At 51.3% G+C, this 12,452-nt stretch overlaps 1 protein-coding gene across 1 annotated transcript in view; it reads left to right on the plus strand.

Annotated features, from left to right (window-relative positions):
* The window catches only part of PTPRN2 (protein tyrosine phosphatase receptor type N2), a 612,016-nt gene that overhangs the window by 168,919 nt on the left and 430,645 nt on the right, over nucleotides 1-12,452 (plus strand). Inside the window, exon 4 of the mRNA XM_045086284.1 lies at nucleotides 9,604-9,766. Within this exon, the coding sequence (XP_044942219.1) occupies nucleotides 9,604-9,766 (163 nt within the window). The remainder of the gene's footprint in view (nucleotides 1-9,603; nucleotides 9,767-12,452) is intronic.

Genomic DNA, 12,452 nt, shown 5'->3' on the forward strand with positions numbered 1-12,452 from the left:
AGAGTATCATATGGTTCTTGTTCTTTCTTTTATTAATGTGTCACATTGATTGATTTGCAGATGTTGAACCAACCTTGCAGCCCAGGTTTTGGGATCAAGGTAATGGTGGCTTCATAAAATGAGTTTGGAAGTTTTCTTTCCATTTCTATTTTTTGGAACAGTTTCAGGAGAATAGGGGTTAATTCTTTAAATGTTTAGTAGAATTCCCCTGGGAAGCCATCTGGTCCTGAGCTCTTGTTTTTTGGAAGATTTCTGAGGACTGCTTCAATCTCCATATTGGTTATGGGTCTGTTCATGTTTTCTATTTCTTTCTGGTTCAGTTTTGGTAGTTTATGTGTCTCTAGGAATGCATCCATTTCTTCCAGATTGTCAAATTGGCTGGCGTATAGTTGCTCATAATATGTTCTTATAAGTGTTTGTATTTCTTTGGTGTTGGTCATGATCTCTCCTCTTTTGCTCATTATTTTATTTATTTGGGTCCTTTCTCTTTTCTTTTTGATAAGTCTGGCCAGGGGTTTATCAATCTTATTACTTCTTTCAAAGAACCTGCTCCTGGTTTTGTTGATTTGTTCTACTGTTCTTTTGGTTTCTATTTCATTGATTTCTGCTCTGATCTTTATGACTTCTCTTCTCCTGCTGGGTTTAGGCTTTATTGCTGTTCTTTCTCCAGCTCCTTTAGGTGTAGGGTTAGGTTGTGTACTTGAGACCTTTCTTGTTTCTTGAGAAAGGTTTGTATGGCTATATACTTTCCTCCCAGGACCGACTTTGCTGCGTTCCACAGATTTTGAACCATTGTTTTTTCCTTTTAATTTGTTTCCATGAATTTTTTCAATTTTTCTTTAATTTCCTGGTTGACCCATTCATTCTTTAGTAGGATGCTATTTAGCCTCCATGTATTTGAGTTCTTTCCAACTTTCCTCTTGTGATTGAGTTTTAGCTTCAGAGCATTGTGGTCTGAAAATATTCAGGGAATGATCCCAATCTTTTGGTACTGGTTGAGACCTGCTTTGTGACCCAGGATGTGATCTATTCTGGAGAATGTTCCATGGGCACTAGAGAAGAATGTGTATTCTGCTGCTTTGGGATGGAATGTTCTAAATGTATCTGTGATGTCCATCTGGTCCAGTGTGTCATTTAAGGCCTTTATTTTCTTGTTGATTTTTGCTTGGATGATCTGTCCATTTCAGTGAGGGGAGGGTTAAAGTCCCCTACTATTATTATATTATTGTCGATGTGTTTCTTGATTTTGTTATTAATTGGTTTATATAGTTGGCTGCTCACATGTTAGGGGCATAGATACTTAAAATTGTTAGATCTTGTTGGACAGACCCTTTGAGTCTTGACCCTTGAGTCCTTCCTCATCTCTTATTATAGTCTTTGGCTTAAAATCTAATTTGTCTGATATAAGGATTGCCACCCCTGCTTTCTTCTGATGTCCATTAGCGTGGTAAATTGTTTTCCACCCAGTCATTTTAAATCTGGAGGTGTCTTTAGGTCTAAAATGAGCTTCTTGTAGACAGCATATGGATAGGTTTTTTGTTTTTTTTTTTTTTTTTATCCATTCTGATACCCTGTGTCTTTTGATTGGGGCATTTAGCCCATTTACATTCAGGGTAACTATTGAAAGATATGAATTTAGTGCCATTGTATTGCCTGTAAGGTGACTATTACTGTATATTGTCTCTGTTCCTTTCTGGTCTAGTACTTTCAGGCTCTCTCTTTGCTTAGAGGACCCCTTTCAATATTTCCTGTAGAGCTGGTTTGGTGTTTGCAAATTCTTTTAATTTTTGTTTGTCCTGGAAGCTTTTCATCTCTCCTTGAATTTTCAGTGATAGCGTATCTGGATATAGTATTCTTGGCTGCATATTTTTTTCATTTAGTGCTCTGAATATGTCATGCCAGTTCTTTCTGGCCTGCCAGGTCTCTGTGGATAGGTCTGCTGCCAGTCTAATATTTCTACCATTGTATGTTACAGACTAACTGCCCTGAACTGCTTTCAGGATTTTGTCTGTCACTAAGACTGGTAAGTTTTACTATTAGATGACAGGGTGTGGACCTATTTTTATTGATTTTAAGGGGGGGTTCTCTGTGCCTCCTGGATTTTGACACTTGTTCCCTTTGCCATACTAAGGAAATTCTCTATTATAATTTGCTTCAATATACCTTCTGCCTCTTTCTCTCTTTCTTCTTCTTCTGAAATCCAAATTATTTCAGTATTGTTTAGTCTTATGGTTTCACTTATCTCTCAATTCTCCCCTCATGGCCCAGTAGTTGTTTGTCTTTTGCTCAGCTTCTTTATTCTCCATCATTTGGACTTCTATATCACTGATTCTCTCTTCTGTCTCATTTATCCTAGCAGTAAGAGCCTCCATTCTTGATTGTACCTCATTTATACCTTTTTTGATTTCAGCTTGGTTAGATTTTAGTTCTTTTATTTCTCCAGGAAGGAATTTTATTTCTCCAGACAATGTTTCTTCAATATCTCCCATGCCTTTTTCAAGCCCAGCTAGCACCTTGAGAATCATCATTCTAAACTCTAGATCTGACATATTACCAAAGTCTGTATTGATTAGATCCCTGGCCATTGGTACTGCCTCTTGTTCTTTTTGTGTGTGTGTGTGTGTGGTGAGTTTTTCCGCCTTGCCATCTTATCCAGATAAGAACATATGAACAACAATAAAATACTAAAATGGTGCAAAGACTCTTTGGGTGTATTTTAGTTTCTTAGAAGAAACTACCTCCCAAAATTTTAAAGAAAGAAAAATATATATCTAGAAAAATAAGGGTAAACACAAGAAAGGGATTGAATATGACTGCAAAAATGAAAATTAAGAAAAATTCCAAAAAATAAATTGATAAGTTGGTTGGAAAAAGAAAGAATAAAAAAAAAAAAAAAGAGGAGAGAATGTGCTCAGGCTGGATACCAGATCAAAGCTCTGTGCTAGATTTAGGGTATATTTTGATCTATTAGAAGAAATTCTATCCTAAAAAATTTTAGAAAAAAAAAACCCCTATATGAATACAAAAAAATAAGGTTAAATACAATGAAGGATAGAATATGACTGTAATAATGATTGTTTAAAAAGATTTTTTTTAGAAAGGCATTGTTAAGATAAACTAGTTAAACGTTAAAAGAGGAAAGAGGACAAGTTAAAAAAATTAGAATAAAAGAAAATAAAATTAAAAAATTTAATTTAACTTTGCAAAATTAAAGGATCATAGGGAGAAAGCCATGAATTCCACGCATTGTTTTCCCTTGGCTCTGGAGTTCTGCAGTTCTCTTTGATCGGTGACTTGGTCTTGGCTGGATGTTCTTGATGATCTTCTGGGGGAGGAGTCTCCTGTGGTGATTTTCAGATGTCTTTGTCAGAGGTGGAACTCCATCGGGGTCGGGCTAAGCAATCTGCTCGGGTTAGCTCTGGGGGGTTTTTGTGCTCTCCGTAGAGCTGTTTCAGAAAGTGGTTGATTTTCGGTTCCCAGAGTTGCTGCTCTTCTCCCCGATCCCCTCCTGAGTTTGTAGGTGTTTTGAGCGGTTTGATAACTCGCTGACCTCCTGAGACCTGATGTCATCTCAGTCCGCTACTCCTCCGTTATCTTGCCTCTCTCCACCTTTGTCATTTCCAATGTCTGTATTTATTTTTAAGTGAGGCACTACTCACTTTTATTTTTAAGCTTTAAGTGGAATTTAGTGATTCATGAGTTGCACACAACCCCCAGGGCTCATTCCTCACGTGCCCTCGCTCATGCCCATCACCCAGTTTCCCCATCCCCCACCCAGCTTCCCTCCAGCGACCATCAGTTTGTGTCCCCTACTTTTACCATGATTTTTTAAATTAATTATCTTTGGACTTCTTACTTCTACTATCCTTATACCTGTTGTTTTTTAGTTTTTTTAGACCAATTGTTTCTTTAAAGATTTCACGTATTTATTTGAGAGAGAAACACAGAGCATGCAGGAGGAGGGGGGAGGGGCAGAGGCAGATTCAGGCACCCTGCTGAGCAGGGAGTCCGATGCAGGACTCGGTCCCAGGTCCCTGAGATCATGACCTGAGCTGAAGGCAGACACTTCACGGACTGAGCCACCCAGCACCTTGGACCTGTTGTTTTTTAGATAAAGCTTGAACATTTTGTTCACCTTTTTATTTATTCATTTTTTATAATAGTACATTTTGACTTACTGAAATTTCTCAGACAGAAACTGTTTCTGTAAATTTTCCTTTTGTTGTGAATATATTTTGCCTCAAACCCTTGAAGGCTCAGACATGGAGCATGTAAGTTTTGCTGGGCCACATCGTCCTTGGTTTCGGCTTTATCCATGGTCAGCTCTGGAGGGTGCCTTGGTTGCCTTAATGCTTTTTGTCTTGGATTCCATTTTTCTAAAATTAGTACTGCCATTCCCATTTTCTCTCTTAATTTTTTGCCTAATGAATCTGGTCATTCTTTACAATTTACTTCTTGGACTCTCTCTATTTTCTGTGCCGCTTTCCTGAGCCATGTCTACACAGCTTTCCTGAGTCATGTCTACACAGCTTTCCTGAGCAGGCCCAGGTCACTCAGTGAGGCCCGGGTGTCTCTGGCCCCTGGAATGTGACTGTCTGACGTTTTGACGCTTCTGCCTTCTGTGCCCCGGTGCTGGTCCAGGTGCTGCTCTGGCCCGGAGAACGCCAGCACCCAGCACATGCCTTTCACGAGGTCGACATTGTGGAGTCAGTGAAGGAAGGACGGAATGAATGACCTGCTGTTGCTTTGAGTTATTACATGGGCAGCCACACCAGCCGAGAACCGTTCCTTGGCTCCGTCAGTCCACAGGGAATGCATTCTGCATACTGGTCTCTAGAGCATCCTGTTCTTGATGGACTCGTGCTATCCCACACCTGGCCAGAGATACACTTGGCGTGCTTCACGCAGGACAGTTGGCCTGTACAGAAATTACTGGCCCGGATGAGGTTAGGATTGTGCGGGATGCCCGGCCCCACTCTTCTCCTGACCGGAGTGAGCACCGTGTGTGAAAGCAGCAGGGTGGCCCAGCTAGTGACTAATCACAGATCCCAAATGTGAGGAACAGAGGGAAGCGGAAGGGGTCCCTGAAAGCCGAAGCCTGCCGTTTGCCGAGGCTCTGAGAGCAGGAGGCCAGCAGTGCGTCGGGGGCTCCCGCCAGTTCACAGGGGACTGTGCCCGGGAGCATCGCATCGGGTGTCTTTGAAGGGTGTGTGTGAAGAGTCAACTGTTGTCCAGGGTGGTTCCTGTTCCTGGGAGAGGAGTGAGACCCGGTTCACTGTGCGCTCTCTAAAGATGGTCTTCCTCGTCTGGGTTGTTTTCTTTAGCAAACTGAGGCCTCTCGTGTTGTGTGGAGCCAGAAGATCAGTCACGCAACTGGAAGAGGGAGCAGTGAAGTCTGACACGTAAAACAGTTTTAGTGTTTTTGAGGTGGAAAATACGTACTTACCAGGTTTTGACCTAGTTTAAGCAGAACTACAGGTGAAAGCCCATTTGCAAGTTACCTGGTCCAGGACCGCCCCGTGAAGTGAGAGCCGCGCCCGTCCCCCGACACCTTACAGCGTCGCAAACAGACCCTTCATACACCCGCTGGGAAAGGAACGACAGTTCAGAGGCACTTTTATGAGCTTAGCAATTAGTCCTGAGAAAAGACAGACTACCAGAGTCCTAAACCGACCTCAGTGAAGATACACCCCAACCCCACACAGCACGGGGTTCTATCCATTCAGTGATGGTCCCAGAAACTCTAGCCGCGGTTTGATATCAAGGAACCGTGAAGCCCTTGCCATTGGCTCACGTGTGGGGTCCGATTCTGTACAGCCTGAAAAGCCGGGCAGCTTTATCCATGAGATGAACAAACACAAGAAGAAGATTTTCTGTAAGTCCCAGCTTTTATGAAACATGTTCAAACACCACACCTAACAGTAGTGATCCGTTTCTGAAATCAGACTTCCTACGTGCGGAAGCTAGTTGGGATCCTGGTCCCATTACTGTAATTGGGAAATCTGTGATGAGTTACAGACCCACCTAACCCTCAGGAATGTCCTGAAGGGGTCAGAACCACGCTAGAGACCCCCGTGTAAGCCACAAACTACCATGCTTGTAGGAAGAACAGGATGTACTGTTTCCTGGGCCCTAAAAGTGGAAATGGTTATTAGCAAATTGGGCATTTTATTTGCAGTACCACAACCTAACTCAGAGTATAAGACATGTACACAGACCAAACACAAATGCAGACACACACGCACAGACATACCCAGAAACACGCATACACATGTGGACACGCACACACAGACAAGCAGACACTTATGTAGACACACACATGGGACTGTGAGTGGGGAAACTCCATGTCCCCACTCTTCCTGCATTTATGGCTTTTTTTAAGGCTTCCCGCTCTGCTTGGGGTACCGAGAGCCTTCCTGTCAGCACATCAAAACACCCTACTTCTAGAATTCTCATGAGACTTTATCATAGTTGGTATACTTATAAGTAAAAGTGAAAATCGAATGATTGCTTAAAAACAAAATCCCTCCAAATGCAAAGGTCAGGTGAGAAAGGACGGGAAGAGATGAAAACAGCAGATGCGCCCCCGACCCCTGTGTGCGCCGTTTTCCTAGACCGCATTCTGACATCGGGTGAGCCGTGCCATGTTTCTAACAGCCTGGGGTATTTTTGTTCAACGTCAAGGGCACTTCTGGCAGATAATTAAAAAAATAAAAATTTTGAAACTGAGTATTTACTTACATGAAGGTCAAATGCATTTAGTATGCGAAAAAAACCACTTACATATATTGCTATGTAAATGTCAGAGCTATAATCGCTACAATTATTTATTATTCAGAAATCAGCCGCCGCAGTGATGATCACCCACTCCGGAGAGCACCGTCCGAGGTTAGACAGAGTCGCTGTAGGAACACACGTCCCGTTCTCTCTGCACAAGCAGTATTTGTGGCTGTCACAGAGGCCAGACAGAGACGGGGAGAATCATGTTTTATATAACTTAAAAACTCATTTTCCTTTAAAAAAAAAAAAGGGAAATAAGACATTTTTCTTTCAAATTAGGCCATAATTTGATCCCCCACCACACCACAATGATCAGTTTCGGACCCTGAACTCCCTTTCATGGGTAACAGCCCCAAACACTAGCGTTTCACATCACATGTGAAGTGACACTCAGAACCTGCATTAACTCGGGATGTCGTGGGTGTGTGAGTTCACTCTCTCAGCCCACACGTCTGCCTTCAGCGGCGGCTGGGCGTCCCGGGGCTGGCGCAGGGCAGAGGAACGGAGAGGAGCGTGAGCCCTTCCCGGGGGCGGCTTACGTGCCCCCGAGAGGAGAGCCGGCAACAGATGCGCGTGGTCAAGAAGGCGGTTTCTGGTCGGAGCGAGCGCTGGGGGCCCGCGTTCCGGGGCGCTCTAGTGAGCCGTGACGGGGGCCTACCCCTGGCCGGATGCTGGGGAAGCGTCCCTGAGCACGAGGTGACCGAACGGTCAGGGAAGTGGGACGTGACTGGAGCTGTTGCCCGAGAGTGATGGGGCCTGGGGTCCTTCCCCAGAGGCCCCCGTGGTTCCGAGCAGCAGAGGCGACAGGCAGAGGCTCAGGCTCCTGCCACCGCGGCTGCTCGGGCCTGACCGCATGCGCCCCAGACAAGCCGTGGTGCGGGGGAGACGTGGATGGGTGGGGGCGTAGTTCTGGGTCGGCCGGAGGGAGCGCATGGACGCGCGGCTGAGAAAAGACGGGACAGCGGCAAAGCCTGTGGTCTGCGGCCAGAGCGGCGTTGTCACCTGCCGAGATGGCTGGTCAGTGGGCATAGCAGGGCCAGCCGTGGGCAGCACAGTGAAGGAGAGAAACGAGACGGGGCGAAGAACTTGGGAGGAGATGGTCTGGGGAGCTGCCGGCCGCTCCGGATTGCACGGGTGTCAGGACCAGGAATTCGCTGTCAGGCTGCCCTTCTTGGGGACCCGAGGTCAGAGTGTGTGACAGAGGCTCTCTGCACAGAGCATCTACCTGTGTGGTTTCCTGCCCCATTTAGGATGCATTTTGGCCCTTGGGGACAGGTGACATGCACACAGCAGAAGTGTTCGTGGACAGGGATGCTCTGGCCACTGCGTCTGGGCTGCGAGAGGGGTGGCCCCAGAGGTCAGCTCTTCCCAGTCAGGGCCATGGGGGAGGGGAACTGATAGGACAGGAGGCCGCTGAGGGGCAGTGTGAGTTCCCATGTCCGTGCCCTGGCACCTGTTCGGACCGGGGCCCTGCCCGTCGGCAGGTGGCAGGCCACCAGCTGCCCCGTCTGTGTCCCTAGTTAGGGCCAAACATGTGGCTTCAGAGTCACGTCCATCTCGCCACCATTTGAAAAGCAAACAGCAGGCATCCCGCGTGTCACCCAGCCTCTGCCCGTCTGCCCAGCATGGCCCGTGTGCACACGTGGCTTTTTGGTGGCGACAGTTCCACAACCGGAAACATCTAGCCCCGCCTTCGTCTCCCGCTGTGACCCCGCACAGACTCAGCAGCGTCCGCGGCTCTGTGGGTCAGATGCTCTGCCGGGGTCCCAGTGAGCTGAAGCCCGGGCACGGCGGGGCCCTTCTCTCGGGCCAGGCTGGGTGTGTGTCCCCCTTCTGCGTTCTCTGTCTGGTGGCCCAGCCGCCCTCGGGCTGTTGTCTTCCTCCGCGACATCGCTCTGACACCACCTTCCACCTCCTCGCCCTCTTTTAAGGACCTGTGATCACGCTGGGCCCCGGGGGGACGTGGGGTCATCTCCCTGCCTTCGGTTCGGCTGAGTGTGGACCTCCTTCCCCCGCGGCCCCCGTGCCCAGGAACCCAGCGCATTCACAAACCGTGAGGGTCGGGAGTAGCATCTCAGGGTCGCTGTAAACCTCCCGCGGGACTCTTTCTGCTTCCTTGTTCTGCTGCCTCTGGGCAGCTGTGCGTGTGCAGTGTCTAGAGGTTTTGGGATGTGGAGGGATGCGGGAGGGCCTGGTTTTCTTCTGCCTCCTGGGCACTGGGCCTCTGTGACCGGGAGACGTGCCCCTGCCCGGCTCAGTTCTGCAGCCTCCATCTGTGCCCCGGCCGCGAGGTTCAGGGCGGGCCCGCCCTCGCTCAGACCTCACACCTGCTCTCAGCTCTTTGTTTCGCTTTTGTCTCCTCTGCTGTCCCCGACCCCTGCCCCAGCCAGTCCGCGTCCCTAGACCTCAGACCCCCTTTTGCGTAGACCCCCGGCCCCCGGGCCGCTGCATAGGTCGCGTTCTGCTTCTCAGGTGCTGGCGGACTTGCAGGAGGTGTGTCTGTCGCTGGTCTCCCGTCCCTGGGGCTCAGAGCGGCCAGGCTGCGAGCACACTCCAAGCCTGACCCTCTCCGGGTCACTTGTCAAGTCCCCACCTTGGCTCCAGGGTGCGTCAGAGCACCAGGCTCCGGGGGGCGCATGCGAGACTCAAGCCCGTGGCTGACGTGTGCTGGGGGCAGGACCTCACCGTCTGGCCACGAGGCCCGTGTCCTCGCTTGGCACCGAGGCTGTCCCGTGTGCGTTCGTCTCGTGTGAAGCAGATGCCTGGACAGCTAAGCCATGTGGACAAACGTGTGACTGGCTCATGGTTCTCTTGGCTTTTCAGGAGCTTGGAGCGGAGTGCAGAGAAGGAGCGGAGGTCCAGTCTGCAGGAGGCCGGTGCCCTGGCCAGGGCTGTCCAGCGCTACTTGCCATACCTAGAGGCCCTGTCACAGGCTGCAGCTCCAAACGCTCATCCCGTGACCAGGCTGGATAGACCAGCAGCTCAGGTGACCGCCATCACTCGTCCTGTGGCCGGGCACGTCTCCTACCTGCCACGGGCTGTTTTCTCTGTGTGCACACCAGGCCCGACCTCAAGTCCTGGGTGTTCACTGGTTTCTCTCCTGTACCGTGCGGGTCGGGGCACATGCAGAAAATGGCCCTGGACCCTATTACAGTCGCACACGCGTGCTCACGAGTCCAGCAGTGGCGGTCCACCCACCGTCTGCGCTGAGCCACTCAGTGGTCGGGGTCGCTTAGGGGTGAGGGTCTTTGGGGCGTCTTCCCTGGACGGGAGCCCTAGAAAGCTCAGCATCAAACACAGATGTGACATCTGGAGGCAGCAGAGAGCGTGTGGAAGGGCCCATCCTCACCCCCGGGACCCAGGACAGCAGTGGGCACACGCTGGGAAGGAGCACGAGGGGACCCCGAATTTGGCTGGAATTTGGTGGACACAGGGTGGCCGGCAATCCCGGTGGGCTGGGACGTGCTGGGGTCCTGTTGCTAGTCCCGCCTCTCAGGAAGCCTGTCTGTGCCGGGTGCACCTGCCCGGGCAGGCATCCCACATGCGCCGTGTCTGGGGAGGAGGTCATTTACACCAGCGCCGCCAGGGCCGTGCAGCGATCACAGGTTGTTCAAGAGAACGTTGTAGAGAAACAACTACAAATCTCCGTTAGCCTCTGAGACGGAAGAGAACGGCTGCTTGTTAAACGGGAGTTGCCAGGTTTCGACTCCCCTAAAAGGAGCAGGCCTAGTGACCGTCAGAGCCGCGGCCCTCACCATCCCAAGAATGGCGTTTGGACGAAGCGTTGAAGTCCAGGGTGACCGTGGGCGTGTTGGCTACTTGGCGGCGGGGGACACGCGTCTTTCTTAGTCGTGTCCCCTGGGATTGGCCGTAAGTTTCCCTCCACGACAGAGGCATGGCTGACAGAGGTCCTCATCCCTGGAGCTCTGCTGGGGCTTCGTCGGAGGATGGCCGTGGCTCCGGAAGATGTAGGGGAAGCAACGCAGGTACCTTTTTGGATTATTTTCCTGTCGAGAAGCCGCTGAGGACCTTGAAGCCTGCTCTGGGCTGGGGGTCTGGTTGCGTCCCCCACGCTCCTTTGGAGGGCTCGCTGCTGGGGGTTCTCGGAGTGGCCTTCACCCAGGCCTGACCTCTGAGGAGGTGCAGAGCCAGGCATGTTCCCGGGTGCTGCGACCCTGTGCGGAAGGGGTGGTGAGGTTAGCGGGGCCGGGGAGTTCCCCACAAGCACGTGTCCGCCCTGGGTCATGGAATGTGTCTGCCTGGCTCGTGGTGTCCACCTGATGGCGCAGCTCTTCCTTCTGGCCTCACAGGACAGCCTGGCGGGAGGGAGTCTGGGCACGCCAGGAGGTCCCACACCACACGCTGCGCTCCGCCCAAGCCCGCTCTGGCCTGGACCCTTGGCCAGCTTCTCAGTGCGGACCCTGCCCGGGTGGAGCTGGGTCCGCTTCACACTAGTTTCTCCGTGTGAAGATGTTTTAATCACTCGCTGATTCTGACTGAGCACTTCCTACGAGCCAGACGCTCGGCGGGCCCCGCGGGGCCGGAGACGGGATTGGCGCGGAGGCTGCGGGGGGAGCTGGCAGTGGGCAGAGGTGCTGGGCGCGATGCTGGACACCCTGGAGCGGGTTCAGAACCCATCCCCTCAGTGCTGTGTGGCCTGGGGCAGATGCTCAGCTTCTTCGGCCCGGGCGCTGGCCAGGAAGGTGCGCATAATGGCCCTATGGCCATTGTGAGGCTGCGGGAAGGCGGTGCACGTCCAGCTTTCGGGGAAGGCCTCACTTAACAGTCGTCATTACTCCTCGTCACGAACAGTCTTCAGAAACGCAGCGAGAGTAGGTCAGGAGTCTGGAAACCAGCTGCTGGTCCTTGCTGGTGTCCCCGTCTCCTGAGCAGGACCGAGGACGCGGCTGTGCTGGACGACGTGGGTTCCATCCGACGGTTCCATCCGACGTGGGTTCCATCCGGTCCCACGGCTGTGCCTGCCGCCCAGCACACCAGAACGCCAGCACCTCTCGCAGTCCTGAAGACGGGCGACTGACGCGCACGCAAGCCTAACCGCGTCGTGTCGTCTGCCTCCTTTGTCTGCTCGTGTGTCCTTATCACACAACGCTTCATGCGCAGCTTTGGCTTTGGCTGTGGGTTTTGGGGCGTCTGTAGGGGAGACTGCCTCGTGACGCTGCGTGATGGACCCAGCGATGGTTGTGGAGGAGGGAGGGGCAAGAGAGTCGCTAAAAGTTCTGCAGACTTGGAAGACCCAGAAGATGCCCGAGGGAAGGAACCAGCTGAAATTTCTCGGTGGAGTGGCTCACCCCTAAGTCTGGAGTCTTCTCTGTGGGCTGCACAAACTGAAGGGAGATGGCGGGCTCCAGGGCCGCAGCTCGCCTCCATCCCACAGGCTGCTTGCGAAGCCTCCTCAGCTATCCCCGCTGGGCGGGGAGCCCCAGCCTTCGTTCTGAAGCCGCACGTGTTTCCCCTTCAGCGTGGTCATCACGCACTTAGCCTCGCACTAAAACGGGAGATTCAAGTTTACACAGAGTCTGCGCCCTGGATGCGGAGGGCGCAGGGAAGGTCCCCGCGTTCTCCGCCGTATCGCCGTGTTGTCCGTGCCCTGCTCCGAGGAATCCGACAGCACAGTATTGGGGTCAGAAATCAGCCGCGAACGATGGTGGGGC

Source organism: Mustela putorius, unplaced genomic scaffold, assembly GCF_011764305.1.
Source record: "Mustela putorius furo isolate JIRA1106 unplaced genomic scaffold, ASM1176430v1.1 tig00000929_pilon_pilon_pilon, whole genome shotgun sequence".
In the NCBI taxonomy this organism is placed as follows: domain Eukaryota; kingdom Metazoa; phylum Chordata; class Mammalia; order Carnivora; family Mustelidae; genus Mustela; species Mustela putorius.